The sequence below is a fragment of the Rhea americana genome, unplaced genomic scaffold (genome assembly GCF_003343005.1).
Source record: "Rhea americana isolate MKP2758 unplaced genomic scaffold, rheAme1 scaffold_160, whole genome shotgun sequence".
NCBI lineage: Eukaryota > Metazoa > Chordata > Aves > Rheiformes > Rheidae > Rhea > Rhea americana.
Genome location: NW_028185706.1, coordinates 217,346 through 233,420, shown reverse-complemented (window position 1 = coordinate 233,420; position 16,075 = coordinate 217,346). Strand labels below are relative to the sequence as shown.

The 16,075-nt window shown below is 35.6% G+C and overlaps 1 protein-coding gene across 1 annotated transcript in view; it reads right to left on the bottom strand.

The window, feature by feature from the left end:
• USH2A (usherin) overlaps positions 1 to 16,075 on the bottom strand; it is a 399,365-nt gene that overhangs the window by 302,557 nt on the left and 80,733 nt on the right. Inside the window, exons 14-19 of the mRNA XM_085300119.1 lie at positions 15,381 to 15,544; positions 11,264 to 11,422; positions 7,710 to 8,204; positions 5,067 to 5,339; positions 3,273 to 3,430; positions 1,734 to 1,878 (exon numbers count right to left, since the gene is read on the bottom strand). Of these exons, the coding sequence (XP_085156245.1) occupies positions 1,734 to 1,878; positions 3,273 to 3,430; positions 5,067 to 5,339; positions 7,710 to 8,204; positions 11,264 to 11,422; positions 15,381 to 15,544 (1,394 nt within the window). The remainder of the gene's footprint in view (positions 1 to 1,733; positions 1,879 to 3,272; positions 3,431 to 5,066; positions 5,340 to 7,709; positions 8,205 to 11,263; positions 11,423 to 15,380; positions 15,545 to 16,075) is intronic.

The following is a 16,075-nucleotide window of genomic DNA, read 5'->3' as shown; positions in this document are numbered from 1 at the left end:
GAGGAGATGGTCAATAAACAAGCTGTTACTCATAACTAAGCTACTGTTTCTCAATATTTTAATAAATATACAAACACAAACTTGGATCATTTGTGCTAATAAGGTGTCTTAGGCCATACTTGTTTCCATGGTTATTAGTACAGACTGGAACTCTGTTCCTTACATGGCCGTGTGGTATTGAATAAAGTTATGCTCATACAAATAGGAAACTCTTTAGACAGCCAGCTTGAACCTTTAAGACGTTGCAGCATAAAGAAACAAACCGAAATTGAAAATCAGCAATTCGGAAAGAGAGAAGACTAACAACAATCTTTGTCCACTGAAACATAAGGACTCTACATCAACAAAAGAAATAAACCATATATCCTCCAATGGAGATCAAATAGAAAGGTATTTTAATAAGTAGATAAACAACAAATAGCACACTAAGGGTAATATTCCAACAGCCTAAATTCCACTTCAGTTCATATACATAAAGCTTCCCATTTACTGGCTCTAGGCCATTCCTTATTCCCTGCCTGAAAGCTCCTATATCTCTTCATTGATTAATTAGAGGGGCTTTGACAGAATTCAGGCAACTCAGATATGSTCCAGAGAGACAAGAAGAACATGTTGGATAGGCAGAAACTTTCAGATTTTTTTCCTTTGAGAGACAAAATTATCTAAGAAGTGATTTCAAAGACCATCATCACAACATCCCTGTAACAACACCACTAATTGTTTAACTGAAAATGCTAATACTGTGAAAGTAATGCTGTGTTTTAATGCCTGTACAAAAGGAAACTGTAGTGTTAAGTGGCCAGATCTCTGCAGGTGACCACCAATATGTCACATAGAAGGGATTTTAAGCTTAAGTCAAACCGAGTACCTTGTTTCAGGAATAAAAAGATTTTCCTAACAATTTTTCTCTCAAAACCCTTTTGGTCCTTTTATGTCTAAGAACTGAATTCATGCCAGTCTTTCCATCAAAGTAAATATAGGATTTCTCCATCTCTGTTCYATACTGATGCTTATTTTTCCCCAAATGTGGAGAAAGCTAGTATCTTTGAAGCCCTTGAAAAATGTGATTGAAATTATCTCAAATCTTGAAAAATTATTAAGGTACAGAGACACATAAACACAGTTTGTTAAGCATTGTTTCCTTAAGAAAGTATGATACCTACCAAATCTAATAAATATCAGAGAGTAAACCAACATTTCAGACAAGCAAACTCAAAGCATGGATGTTGCCTATGGTTTAGAGACACAAATGTACACACTATGTACACGTTAGAGCCTAAATACAAAAAACATTCAATTCATCATTCATGTTCAGCACGACATTTCACAGTACAGGCAATTTGTACGTCCTGTTGTGCAAATGTTACACATACTTAAAAAAAAAAAAATCAAAAACAACAAAGCTTAGCAGCATACATGAATGAAAAGGTTCGGCCACATTTATGTACAATTACAGTTTAAACAAACAGGAGCAAAAGAACCATATAAGTAACTTGCAATTAAGAGCATGGTACACAAATCCTACCGCCAAGGCAACATACCTTAAACCTGCACTGCAAAAATATTGTTTTGTTTTTGTTCTGTCAAGGTAAGCAAATAATAATTAAGCGAGTCGCTTTGTATTAATACAACACCCATCCCTGTCACTGTGCATCAAACTATGATCATCTATAATGGTATTCATTAGCAAACCGTGTGTCTGCTTTGCACTTTGATACAGACTGTTTCCTTACCAGCTGCCAAGGTTTGCCCTGTGCCTGGCTCACTGGTTACGCAACCAATTTGATTGCAGAGAGTAATAGTGAAGTTGTACAACTTGTACGGTTTTAATCCTGTCACCACGTAGGACAGCTCGTGAGGCTCAGCTATATGCAAAACCTGCAAGGCAAACATATTAGATGATGAYAGTTGGCTAACGTCATCAATTCAAAGGAATAGAAATGCTACGTTCACTAACATTTTGTTTCTGAATTTGCAGATTCCTTCGTTTGGACATGGAAAAGCTTGCAAAGACCTACYGAGGGAGAGGATTACTTTGGAGAATCTCAATAAGCTAGGATTTAAATGATTATACTTCCCATCAAACTGTTTTATGGGGTAACAATCCAGTTCCTGAGTGGATAAATGAGGAAACAAAGTTATTGCCTTGTAAAGCTGCTTGGTAGTGCAGCTATCACTACAAACAGAAGTGCAGGACAGAAGACGCTACAACGCAGATGACACCACTAAGCGATGAAATCTGACCGTCGCTGAATAAGTCACTTGATTAGCTGGCCATTACAACGGATGGGAGTAGGAAATACCTAGAGGCATATGAATCTGCTTTACTTTAGCATTATTTTAAGCTATCAGTTGGAGACAAGGAAACTGAATAAGATATTATACTTTAGATAAATTCTTTATCGGATGTTTATTTAGATGAAAAATCTCACAAGTCTGTGTCCAGAAGCAATTTATAAACAATTATATATTATCACAACAGCCCTAGAAGGTAGGTAGGCAATATTATCTCCATCTTATAGACAAACAAACTGAGGCCTATCTGTGATACCATTAAAAGCCTAAGTCAGCTCTGAACTGACACATACAGTGTCAGAGTACCTGATCTGCTCCCACACTCTGATTACAGATGATGTTTCTTTGCTTGTTCCTAAGCTTTTTTCACTATTACTGCCATGGTACTTGTTTGCAAAACCCACTTATTCAAAAATTAAAATAGCATTTTAAAAATCATTTATTTAGACTTTATAAAATGGTTTGTTTTTATAATAGGTTTTCAAAGACTTGTCTATTATCCAGGAAGCTAGACAAGTTTTTTTTTTCTTTCTTTCTTTCTTTCTTTTTTTTTTTTTTTTGGGATCTTATGGTTGTTGGGTTGTTGGGGTTTTTTTGTTTTTGTTTTTTTTAGTGAAGGCAGAGATTCCTACAAAACATGACTTTAAGCATATCAACAAATACTGCAATAATACAGAATTAGACCACATAAAGATTAAGGCAATTTAAATGATGCTGCTTAATCTGGCCCCTCCTGCTTTGGAATCCTACCCACCGCTGAGAACAAGCAATTTCAGCACCACCACTTAAAACCTAAAAACAATGTACAACATTAGAGTGTAATCAAGAAAATGACAAACCGAGAAGTTAAAAAGATCAGAGGATGTACAGCAATTGGGCAAATAATTTCATCAGGATATAACGGAATTGAGAAGGAAACCAGACTTTATCAATTTTCCTATTATCAGTTAGAAAAAATCATATTGCAACAATAATACCTGGGAAAATGGTGGCAAGAATTTTTGTTCAGTCATCAAACTTATGCTGTATCCAATCACTTCTCCTCTTGCCAAATTATCTTCAGGTTTTTCCCAAGACACATTGAGGGAATATGGTGAAAGAGGGAATACTGATGGAGATGGCATGAATACTGGGGCTGAAATCAAATGAATACAGTAACATTCATAACATAAATGAGCAATGTGTCATGCAAGCTTTCTTACTGTATTTGTAAAACACCATCTCTTTTATGGACTTTTCAGGTCCAATTCCTTTTTAACCAACTTTTCAGGTATAACTGGAATTTTCATGTTATTTTGAAACTACATGAAAAGTATCTCACTCACCCATCATTCTCCTGTTTCCCACCGTGGCCACGAATGCTGATTAAAACTCGGCCTATGTCTTCAAAGCTCTACTAATCAACACTAAAGTTCTAAACCCTGTACCAGGTAGGAAGTACACATAAATAAAAAGGTTTGAAGAAAAACTTTGGGTAACTTGGGAAAAAACCGATAAAAGCAAAAGTGTTCAATACTTCAGCATCTTAAAAGCAATTTTGTTTGCTGGGCCAGTTTAGAATTAACATGTCTCTCACTTCTTACAAAACAGTTCCCTTGTCTTCCATTGCTAAATCTGTAAAAGGATTGTTTGCACTGCAGTTAAATCCCCACCTGATTACTCTGTAATAATAGCATACCAACTCACAGCACTTCTGTTACGTACAAACMACCACACTAATGGACCTCTTCCCAAATACAATTTAACACTTTTATGACATACCGTATTTAAGAACAGATATGCACAGAGACTCGTTTTGAAAGGGGAATTAGTTTAGTCTGCTATTTTTTCAGGAGTAAATGATTGAGGACATGATTTTCAAGCTATCTGTAAACAAAAGTATCAGTGATGTAACATAGACGTTTAATCGCAAAACACAAGCTTTATCAGCCTAAAAGATCAGATTTCTCATATAAGGATTTAGATAAATATCCATTATTTCAGAATAATATGCCAAATGGAAAGTACTTATTAAAATCTGGTCATAAGAACTGTTGTGAACTGATTGAACTTCTAAAAAAAAATCAGTCCATATTATAATACTTGGCCTTTATACAAGCATATAAGTAGTTTTAAGTGCTACATACCTGAAAAAATAACCCTCAAGTTCTTCAAAAAAAAACTTTTAAATGATCAAAGCTAAATCTAAATGACCAAATCCTCAGCTCAGGAAAACTTATTTGAATCCCCTTCCAGCACATACATACTTTTCCGGGCAAAATTCCTAAATCATCCTAACTCATTACAAATTGGTGATGAAAACAATCTTCTCTCATATTTTCTCTTTTTAAAGAATATATAAATAAAATAGTGGGGAAATCAAAAACTGCCTAGTAGATTTCACAGTCTTTTAGTTCTGAAATTTTGGTTCAAGTGGCAGAGTTTATTTCTTCAACAGCATGATTTTATTGGTGAAGAAATTTTTTTCCCCATCACATACTAAGTTCTGAGAGACTCTGACTTCTTTTCAATTAGAATCACAGAATTGGTAAGTCTGGAAGGGACCTCTGGAGATCACCTAGTCCAACCCTTAAACAAGTGGCCCATATGGGGATTGAACCCATGACCGTGCCATTATTAGCACCAGGCTCTAACMAACTGAGCTAAACCTAACTTAGTTAAAAATGAGAAAAATGCATCCATTTTGAATCATTGCTGAATTACTCTTATTGACCAAACCTTAAAAAATGCATTCCAATTTGTTTAGTGAACAAATTCAAACCAGCACTTACTTGCTTCTGCTGTTCGTCCTGATACCCAGTCTGAAGATATGCTACCTGCCATGTTTACTGCTAGCACATAAAATTCATATTCTGTGAATGGTTCAAGATCAGTGACTATGGTACTGGTCTGAGGCGGAGCCAAGGCATTTTCATTAGCAGACTCCAAAACCGGTTGAGGACTGAGCCATCCACTGCTTTGGAAAACACGAATTTCAGGAGGAAGAAAGTTCCCATCTGATTTTAATTTTTCTCTCATGTAAAGTTCATATCTTATAACTATACCTAGACAAAAATGCAAGCCAGAAAAATTAGTGTATTAAAACTATTTTTAGAGTTCTACTAAAATATCAGTGCAAATACATTTAAAGTCCTAACAAACAAATAATGAATAAATACAGAAAATATGTCAAGTTTTTTTTTCTTTCTGTTATTTTTATCTAAATATTCACTTTTACATTTTTTTGGACTACACTCTTTATTTTCCCCTCCATATAATTTTAGAGTTTGCTAGTAAAGTTTGCTGACTTACTCCACAAGTTTTGCTATCTGTACTTGAAAGAAATACACTAAAGTTCTGACCAAATGTAACTGGCAACAAGTTCAGGCCTCCGATTTTCAAAGGAACATTTTCTTTTTGTTTTACATAACAGATAGGACAGTATTTGAGCAGCAGTTAACTGCTGACCTTTTAGAAGAGACTATTGGATAGGAGGGGTATGTGTTTTCCATCAAACCTACATACCATGTAGGCAGGAAGGTCTCACCACTTCAGAAAATAAAACTTCACTATTACAGTAGAAAGTGATACATGACCTAGGTAGGATTGTGGAAGCAGTCTAGCTCCAGGAGCACACAGAGAGCTGACTGCAGATTTCCCAAATGAGAAAGGAGAGAGACATTACAAAGCCAGAAGATGGCTAATTAACGTACAGTGTAAGTATTTGGGGMTGTACGCATGCACAGAACTGCAGAGGTGGCTTTGGAAAAAGGGCTTTTCTCCTTGTCTTCTAAGAAGATGAGGACATCTGACCAGACATTGAAGGAAACAGAGGAGCATTGCTTAAAACTGCCTGTGCTGTTAATTAACAGCTATTTTAACCTAAAGATAATTGAACTATTGGTACTTTGTTATTCACTGCCATCACTGGAGGGGAGGATAACAATTATATACTAGTGAGTTAAAACAAACCATATACTGAATATAATATATCTTTTTAAATTTTAGAAAGCAATACAACCATGATACTAGCTCTTTGGCACAACAGCATGGAAGCCTGTCTGTAATRCGGGTGGACAAATTCATGCGACTTTTCAGCTAGTTAACATGGGATTCCAAAGCCAAAAAAAAACCCATAACGGAACGGTTTCCAGTATAGGGGAAACTAGAGTCAACAACCTCTACACATCTAAGATAYGTTCTCTAGTTGCTAGCTCAAGATGAAACCTGTATCTTATTTTTCGAGCTTTCCCTGTTATTGGCACTAGTTATACCTAACCATTCCTACACATGCCAGAATCACATTCTCACTTTGCTGTGAGTGCTCCATTACACCTCTATGCTTGTGAAAAGATCTGTTTCCAGCAGCCGCTACTGAAAAACAGCTCACCCCTGCAATAGCAAACAGAGGCCTATGTGCTACAAGTATCAGTTTGGAAGAAGGATAATCAGTCCTCCTTCCACTTTCAGCTGTTGAGGAAAAGTAAAAACGGAATCTAATGGCTGAGGTTGGTTTTATTGACCCCCATATGAAGACAGATCGGGCAGGCACAGCCACCAAACTATGAAGAGTATATGCCATGGGTTGAGCAGAAAGTACTAAGAGCAAGTATCATGATCTACGTTGTAGGTACTGCCCCTCCAAACATATAGACACATTCTTGTGTGGGCATTCTTAAGTCTAATCTGGAAATATTATGCAAATAAGATTTTCACAGAGGAAGGTGAGCTCCTCCATAAACAGATGCTCATTCTGTGAACAGATAAGAACACTTGTTTAAACAAGTGCAAATATTTGTGTGTGTAATTGAAAGTTCACAAAGCTCAACTGTATATATATTAAAAATAAAGTGTTTAACAGTAAAATATGTGGCATCACAAAAGCATCTTACAACAGCTGTGTTCTCAGACTCAAAAACCTGAAATATTATTAGGCAAGTTAGACCAGCAAGTCTTGGCAATGGCCTAAACCCTAATAAAGTTATGCTGGTAATAGAATTAGTTACTACACATGACGGATGGTTTTAAAAACAGACTTCTCTGTTAATTTTTAGATTTTTCTCATAATTGTTACCTACTTATTTATTCTCTGTACAGCCATATTACCACATTTGTCTGAACTCGGCGATCTGGCAAATTAGGAAGAAATTGATTTTACTGTAAATGTTTAATTATAGATGTGATTTTTTTGTTGCAGCAGATGCCACTAATGGCTAAATTCTCGTCCCATCACACTCAGCTAGAGTTCTGGACTCCAGAAGAACAAAATACAGACTCTGACAATACGTTGAATGGTGTCAGGCAAATGCAGATGCTGCCTTACTTTATTCACTGTTCATGTCTCATGGCTAAGGATATTCTAACTAGATTTGAAAAAATACTGCTTTTTCTTTGCATAGTCTTTGATTTAAGAAAGTAAGCATCGTATGTCCTACCGTTTGGCTTCTCAGGTGGTGCCCATTTCACAGCCAGTTCCGTAGAGCTGATGATATCTATAACAGGTGGGTGTAACCCTTCTGGAGGAGCTTGTGCAGTAATTACCATTACTGGCTGGCTCTTTAAGCAGCCTCCACTGGTACATGCTTCCACAGAAAAAACATATTTTGTAAATGGAATGAGATTCCAAATAATTGCTGAGGTTTTTAAACCTTCATACTGGCCACAAGGCTGGAGATCAACCAAGCCAGTACATGTCAAAACATATTTTTCTATGGGCCCAGAGTCATTTGAAGGGATTGTCCAGTAAAGCAAAACAGAATGATGACTAACAGGAAAGACTGGGTTTAAATGCAAGGTTCCTGTAGGTATCCCAGATTTTGTTCTGTACGTCACAGAGGCACTTCTAGTAAAACCATGAACATTGCTGGCTTGGAGGTAATAGGAATAGAAGGTATATGGAGATAAAGCAGTATCAATGAACGTCTGAACACCTAAAAYAAACAGGTGAAAAAAATTTAATACACACAAAAACCTTAATTTGCATAGTTAAAAATAAAATCTTTCAGTTCCTAACTCCAAGGTGTAAGATATTTATGCCTCCTTGCATCCTCTTCTTCCTGAGATCACTGACTGTAACTTTCACCATAACTTTTCAGGGGGTTTTCTTTTTTTTCAAATAGGAAAATAAGCCTCCTGTTTTCCCCTTATTTTCTTCCACTGTACATTGGCATCACTATAGAAATATTTTTTCCACTTAATTCCTGCTTTAATCATGAACAAGATTAACAATTATCTTATTATTCATCCTTCACTTGCAAATAATTATTTTGGTTGTAAATCATCACCAATATTAGCAAAGTGGCTTTAGAAAGATAGACATTCTGCAAATTTTCACACCCTTGTTTTTGATTCATGTGTAAAGCCATATATTTCACCTTTCCATGCTTTCAATTCCTTGTTTCTAAAATGGTACTTGATGGGTCATTTGTAAAGCACTTGATCTTGAATGAAAAGTGAAATATAATTGCAAATAACTACTRAACAGGTATATCCCAGACCGTATTTACTTTCCTCAGCCTCCACTTTTCATTACTTTAGGCAGCTTTTTAACAACAGGACCATGAAGACCTTCAGGGTTTATCCCAGACGCAGTTATACACCTCAGCCTGTATCCAGCCATGGTACAAAATGTGTATAAATACAATCATAATACCATACATGGTTTTGTCTTAAGAGATAGTAGACAGTGAGTAATATATTACGTGTGAGATCATGGAGATTCTTAAACTTTTGCAAAACAGGTATTTCTATATCCTCTCTGTGCATTTGCACTGGCAGGCCAGTCCTGAGTGGAGGACCTCAACGTTATTMGTATTGCTAGATATTCAAACCTTGACAAGCAGCAGTGTCAGYCCAGTAATTGCCTACAGCATTTCAACTACCTGCAATGATCACATATGTGTCGCTGGGGTCCAGTCATAAGAAGCCTGGGTAGTCTCATCTTCGTGCCTTTGAAACCTTGGTATTTCAGGCAAGGTTCCAAAATGGCTGAGCCAGCTGTAGCAGTGGTTATTGGGATATCAATGTGCATTACGAGAAATTGGATTGCAACCAGCAAGTTTATTCACTGCAGATGAACAACTGATCACCAGATGGTAACTTTATTTCAACAGGAATATAGGCTAGATAAAATTGGATAAAAYCAAAAAGTAGAAGGTTCTATGTTCCCCTGGAAAATAATCCCACCATCTATTTAATTACCTGTATAAATAATTAGAACCAATGTGATTTGGAGTTAGAATCACAAGTAGCTTTGTGTGGGAATTTCCTGTATTTTAGAGCAAACATTTCATTTTATCCTCAAGACTGGTATCTCCTGAGTTTCTGGCTTCTGAGAGCACAGTTAGCAAAACATTAATTTAATTGGGTATTCTGCAATACTATCAGCCCGATCATCCAGCCAATTGAGGGGATTATTCTTAATTTTCCTTCAAAAAGTTCAATGTTTCTAACTCTCATAAGATCATTATTCATCAAGTTGCACTCATCTGGCATTTCATGAGCATTACAGATTCTGCACTATACTGAGAACAAAGTAATAGAATAGTGTCAAAATAAAACAGAGTTCTGCCACCAGAAACAAACTGTTCTCAGTATTCAAATACCATTCAGTTGATGATTTCCTGGCAATTGCCCTAATTAATGATGTGAAAATGTCAGAAATGTCTTTTTAAACTAAATCTATATTTTTACAAAATAATGGTTTGTTAAATATAAATATGCTAGTGTCTGATTACCCAGCTAATATAAATTCAGAATTGTTTAATCTTTACATAAATCTATAAGTACAGCCATGAAATAACATCCTCAACAATGCATGCTTTCAAGTACATTACAGAGCATAAATTTATGAARACAAAATATATTAGCTTTACTTTTGAAATGACTTCATATTTTTAGTATATTTAGGCTTTTAAAGCAATTTAAGGGATTGGAATATTTTCTATTAGATCTCCAAGCTTTGTTGTCATGTTTCTTCCTCTTCTCACAGTCACTTAATCCCAGGCATATATGGGTCACATACCTTCCTTCACAACATGTACTGAAGAGTGTCCAAATATACAGCATCAGCCACACATTGTAATCAATTGCTAGAAATACTGAAACACAGTAGCTTCCTCCAGAACATGAAAATACTAAGCAAACCAAAGCATCTGTCCTTCCACTGAATAAGTCAATAATTTTTTTCCTCCCGAGTTCATAGCAATACTAAGAAAGACTTATTTTCTGCAAAATATTAATGCTACATTGCTCTGAAAATGCAGCAAACTAAAGAAACTGTTAGAATAGAAATCAAAGCTTAGTTAACCACACCTGTTTTCTTCAAAACAGTTGTGTGCAGTATATACAGAAAAACAGCATCCAAATTCAGATCCTTTTCAGTTAGAAGAGGATCAAGAGTAACACAAAATGGCCTTTTCCAGCCAGGACAGAATCCTGAACCCTTGAGGACTGCCTTCTGAGGATGCCTTTGCAAGCCTCAACATGAGAGGAGTGGTGCTGCGAAAGGAAATTAGGAGCTACACTGATAGCCTACAAAAGGTGCTAAAAGTTAGAGACCACAAAAAGCTTTCCTAATCTGTTAACAGCTTAAGATTGGGAAGATGAAAAAAGGCGTTTTAAACACTGTATGGTCTCTTCCATTTCCTGTAATTCTGCAATTAGCATTGCACCTTTTTGGTTTCAAAGCATATGAATATTTGCAGGAAGCRCTTTCAGAAAGTCAATTCTTCAAAGCGCTTCAAACTCAAAAGTAAAAAATTATTGGCCATTTGGGGTGATTCAGTTTACATGGGTTTAGTCTGAGCTGTCCATTTCTTTCAAATAAAAGTAATAAGCATAACAGTCCACTAAAGGAAAATGGAGTAACGTATTCAAAATCTCAGTGAACAAAAAAGCAGGGAGAGCAGAAATAATAAATAAATGACATTCATATGTACATACACAATCACCTAAAAATCTTTGATGTCTTCTTCTTATAACTACTTACTATAAGGATAATAGTCTTCGGTTGTATAAATTTCAGTCTCATCCCTATATAACTGGTAGGTAAGTCTGTTAGAGTTTGGAGAGTCAGGCGAGCTCCACCGGAGGCTGATAGCAGAAAAATTGAGAACTTCTCCTGTAGGAGGAGGTTGTTGAAACGGAGCTAAAACACACACATATGGAAAGAGAGCATTTAAAAATAAAAGTATTCAATAACCACAAAAATAAAATTAAATAAAATTGAAAAGGGAAATGTGTTTTTTTTCTTCAAAGAAGTACTTTCAAGTAAACATATGGTCACCAAGGCCAGACATTATTAAACTAAACTGATCCATCCAAATGCTCTCCAATAAAGCTTTTTATCCACAAATTTAACATTCATCCCCCCAAAATTACAGCAAGCGTACTGCAGTTTTCCAGAAAATCATTTCTTCCTTTTCATTTTTATATATTTTAAGAACTCTGTAAAAATGGAACATGTTTATCTGGTCACATTGTTGAAGTCTTTAATTCAATCATCATTTCTGTTTTCAGAGAATTATTTCCATTAGCTTATGCCAGGTGCCGCTTATCTGCCTCTCATAGAATAGAAATACAAAGTCCACAAACTAACTAAAATATTACGACAGTGTTATAATATTTAATTAAATCCATAAAGAACAAAAAGGGCCAAATTCTGAAGGTTATTTAGACAACTCCCATTACTTTCACTGGAATTTAAATCTATTGAGAGTGCRGTGTATAACTTTTTAATGAATCAGCTCGAGATTCTGTTCTTATTCATGAAAGTACTGCTCAAAAAAACAATTCTGAATTTCACTAGCCAAAAGTCTCATGCTGTAAGAAAGAGAAGTCAAAGTTCCTCCTATGTCCCTTTTGTAATTCAAATGTATGATCATGGWGTTTTCTGAGACAGGGGCTATTATTTAGAAAAAAAATTTATATGCGTTGATATATACACACACATAGGCACGTATGTGCACGCAAATATATTTATGTTATTATTCAAGCCAGAGCATGATACCATATTCTGCTATGAAAACTCCAGGCAGCTTATTATTACTAAGGAAAGCATTTCTCTGTCACCCTCAGTATACCGTGCAYTAACACGGAACAAGATGGTCCTTTTTGGCAGATAATAAATAGGTTGACTCAAAGGTGCACTTGCCATTTCCCTGCCCTCTTTTCTAATCCCTTCTACTTCCACTGAGGCAGTCTGGAGTGAGCAATCCTACACTTCCACTAAACATAGCAAGAGATATAAGGCCTTTTATACTGTTTGATCATACTCTGAAACCTGATAAGGTTTTGGAAAAAAACAAGGGGGTGCAGATATAGGAAGGCAGTACAGAAACCAACACAGAGAGTAAGCTATCAAAATTGGATCCAGAACCATGCAGTAAGTTCTCCCTTACAATCAGCAGTACAGGAAAATATTAACAGTAGAAACGTGTCTTTTCATTAACTTTTTCTCCTTCTATTCATAAACCATCCTCATCTTCATTATGTGGAGATTTGCTTACAATATGCAGTTCACCAAAAGATAATTATGCAAATCTGTCCAGCCAGACTAGTAGGAGATAAGCAAACAGTGAATCTCTGGACAGGAAAGCAACATGAGGACTTCCAGCCTCACACGTGACAAAAGTAGAGAATTATGTCAGTATCAGTGGGTCTGACTACTTGTGGGTTTTTATCAAATACCTAAAATGCTAGTTAAATATCACTAAACAGAGTAAGCTAAAGAAAAGCCCTGTTCCTACTGCAATCTCTCAGCCAAGAAATATGAGAAGGTATTTCTAGCGTCCATTGGATTGAGCACAAACAAACGGCATCCGAGAGTCTATAGGAGCAAAATCTGAGAATCAAAGGAAACATGTGCTCCTAAATCCCTTTGGCACTTTTGAATGTTTCCGTCCACAAAATATATGCCTACAAGACATGCTACTTGAGCAACCAAACGAACTTACTGAAATACTCCTTTATTCTCCATTCTCAGTCTCATGTTATTGTACGTTGCTCCCACTTTTATGTTATTTTACAGTTTAGATGTGTAAGCAAAGTATTGTATTTCTAGGTTTTTTATGCAGCATCTAAAATATTGCTGGGCAGAAATACTAAAAAAAAAAAAGTCTTTTTTTTAAGAAAAGATTTATTGGGACAATGATAGCAACTTATATTTGCTTCTGTTTGCAAAGAGGTACAACAAATAATGTGTGTCAACACAATACTGTGTTACAATGAAAATAATCACAAATAGCAAAAGTAGGCATTAAACCAAACATCAAAGTTAGGCAAAGCTCCATATCTAGGCAACAAGTTAAGACATTTTGATATGAAAAACTAAAAGATTGCAATTGCTATATCTTTTATGTCCAGAAGAGGACTCCGCTTGTCATTTAGAATACTGCCTGAGCTGTTCCCACATTTTCCAGCTAAAATCTATGATATTATTTATCTATGGCATGTTATTATTAATCAATTTTATAGTTGAATTGCCATTGACCTTTATCAAATGTATATCCCAACATAAATAAGTAGGTTGGTTTATGTTTGTAAAGCACTTTGAAGATGAAGAGCATCATAAAAGTGCCATGTATTATTATTATTATACATTCAGTTGAAACATCCTACATTTTTTTAAAGACACAACAAGCCAATCAACTATCTGCACAATGAATAGATACTGTGTGTTCTACAGAAGAGTACGGGGAAAAGCAAAATATAACTGTATCTAAACACTTCTAAACTTTGAGCAAAATCACCTCTGAAAACAAATCAGTCTCTCTATTCCATCATATTTATAATACTATGCATTATGCAATGTATATTATTTGAAATTTAAACTAATTTACAATAGAAAAACAAACTGGAATCAAAGTGAGAGCTGTCTGTTCTCATAAATGTACTCTGTGTATGTGCATTTCTGCTTGCAAATCTATAACATGCATATACCACAATGATGAATATGATATAAATGCCTACGCAGAATAAATAAATAAATATTATGCAGGAGGAGGAGCTAAAAACATACTTCAGAGATTACTTGGGAAGGTCTAACGCTGTAGAATGTTGCACTGTACATAGTTAACTCAGCTAATCCTCACAGTAGTACCTGGTCTGTTCATTACTAATCGGACCCACTCAGAGAGATCGGCAGAGCACCTCACTAACTGACCATACTGCTTCTAAGACTGGGCTGTTACCTTTGTASAGCACTACGATGCGTCACGTAAATGTAACGCTACTTGTCCAGAACCAGCTCAGGTGCTACCAACACAGCCTGGCATTTTACAGTATGAATGTCCTCAAAGCCCTTTTCTGAAAATGGAACTGAAAAAAACATCTCTCTACATACAACGTTTTTCCTCTCCTTTAAAATTTCGTGCCAATATAGAGACTATGGACTGGTGGGCAAACATGAACATTTAATTTTAACTAATTATGACCTAAGCAAAGGCCGTTTCCCTTCATATCGAGACTCACTGCCAGGGCAGAAGTGCAGATGTTCCACTGCGACATGATTCATTTCAGTTCCTGATCTGATATTCAGCATAACATTAGCCCCTCCTCACACATGCCAGCTCAGGGAGATCTGTTTCACTACACTGCATATTTTCCCAAATTGACTGAAAAAGCTCCATGAAGAGACAAAGCTACACTGCACTGAGGACCAAAAAYTCAAGTTAATCACAAGGTGAATGTTCACAACATGATTGCAGGAAAGAAGGTTAAGCTCCAAGCTGTGCAAACRCTATTGTGTTCCTGTAAGCAAAAAGTGAACTCTGCATTGGTCRCTGCAAAGGAGGTGGTGGGAAGCGCAAGGGAACTTTGGCCCATTATTTCTCCCCGGCATTAGATTCATAAATATAAGTTTTGTGAATGATACAAAGCATTCTGTACATCTTTCCAGAAAATACTCCTAAGATACTTGTAATGAAGAACTTCAAGGAAGTTTTTTTTTTTTTTTAATGGAATAACTTTCCAATAAATATGGGGGAAAGAACAAAAAAAAGCCCCCAAACTGTTTTTTTTTTATTGTAAAACTAATCTAATACTCACTAAATCAATAAAAAGCACTAATTTTAAAGACATGCTTTTAAAACTAAACATCCACTTACTTTTACTGCAGCCAAATAGGTTGTGGACATCCAAATTACTAGCATTGGGAACACAGTTGTCACATTTCAAGCCAGTTACAAATTGTTTACAAACACACTGTCCAGTAACAAGATGACAAGTCCCACTAATGGCTCCTGCAGGATGACAATTACAATGCTGACATCTATAAACAAAACCAAATCAAGAAGTGATCAAAACACATTAACACTTCAGTTAAGCACAGTAGGGTTTTTAGTAGATTCTTTTGTCTTATGTAATTAAAAAATCATAAACAGTTCAGTAGCCTGAGACACAGTAGAAAATCAAAATATTACCCTTATTAAAAAAGTAACTTCAAAATAAGGTGCCTATTACTGAAACAAACATTAAAATCCCAATAGACTCTAATTTGTATAAAACTGCTTAGAAYTAACAGAGGTTTCTCTGTTGTATATACTGATCTATATACAAAATACATAATGTTTGATAATAACCACATTATGAACTAATCCTGCAGCACTTACTCATACAACCATTATTGCATAACTGTAGAGTTCAGAATGATACATATGTAACCAGCTTCAAAGCTGTCTGCAAAAAACATTCTAACTTGAAGGAAACTAGGCTTTTTGTGAAAAAAAAAATAATCAGTTAAGAATTTCTTGTCCGCAAAAGCAAATATAAGCTGCAAAAAAAATTACATAGCACAAATGAA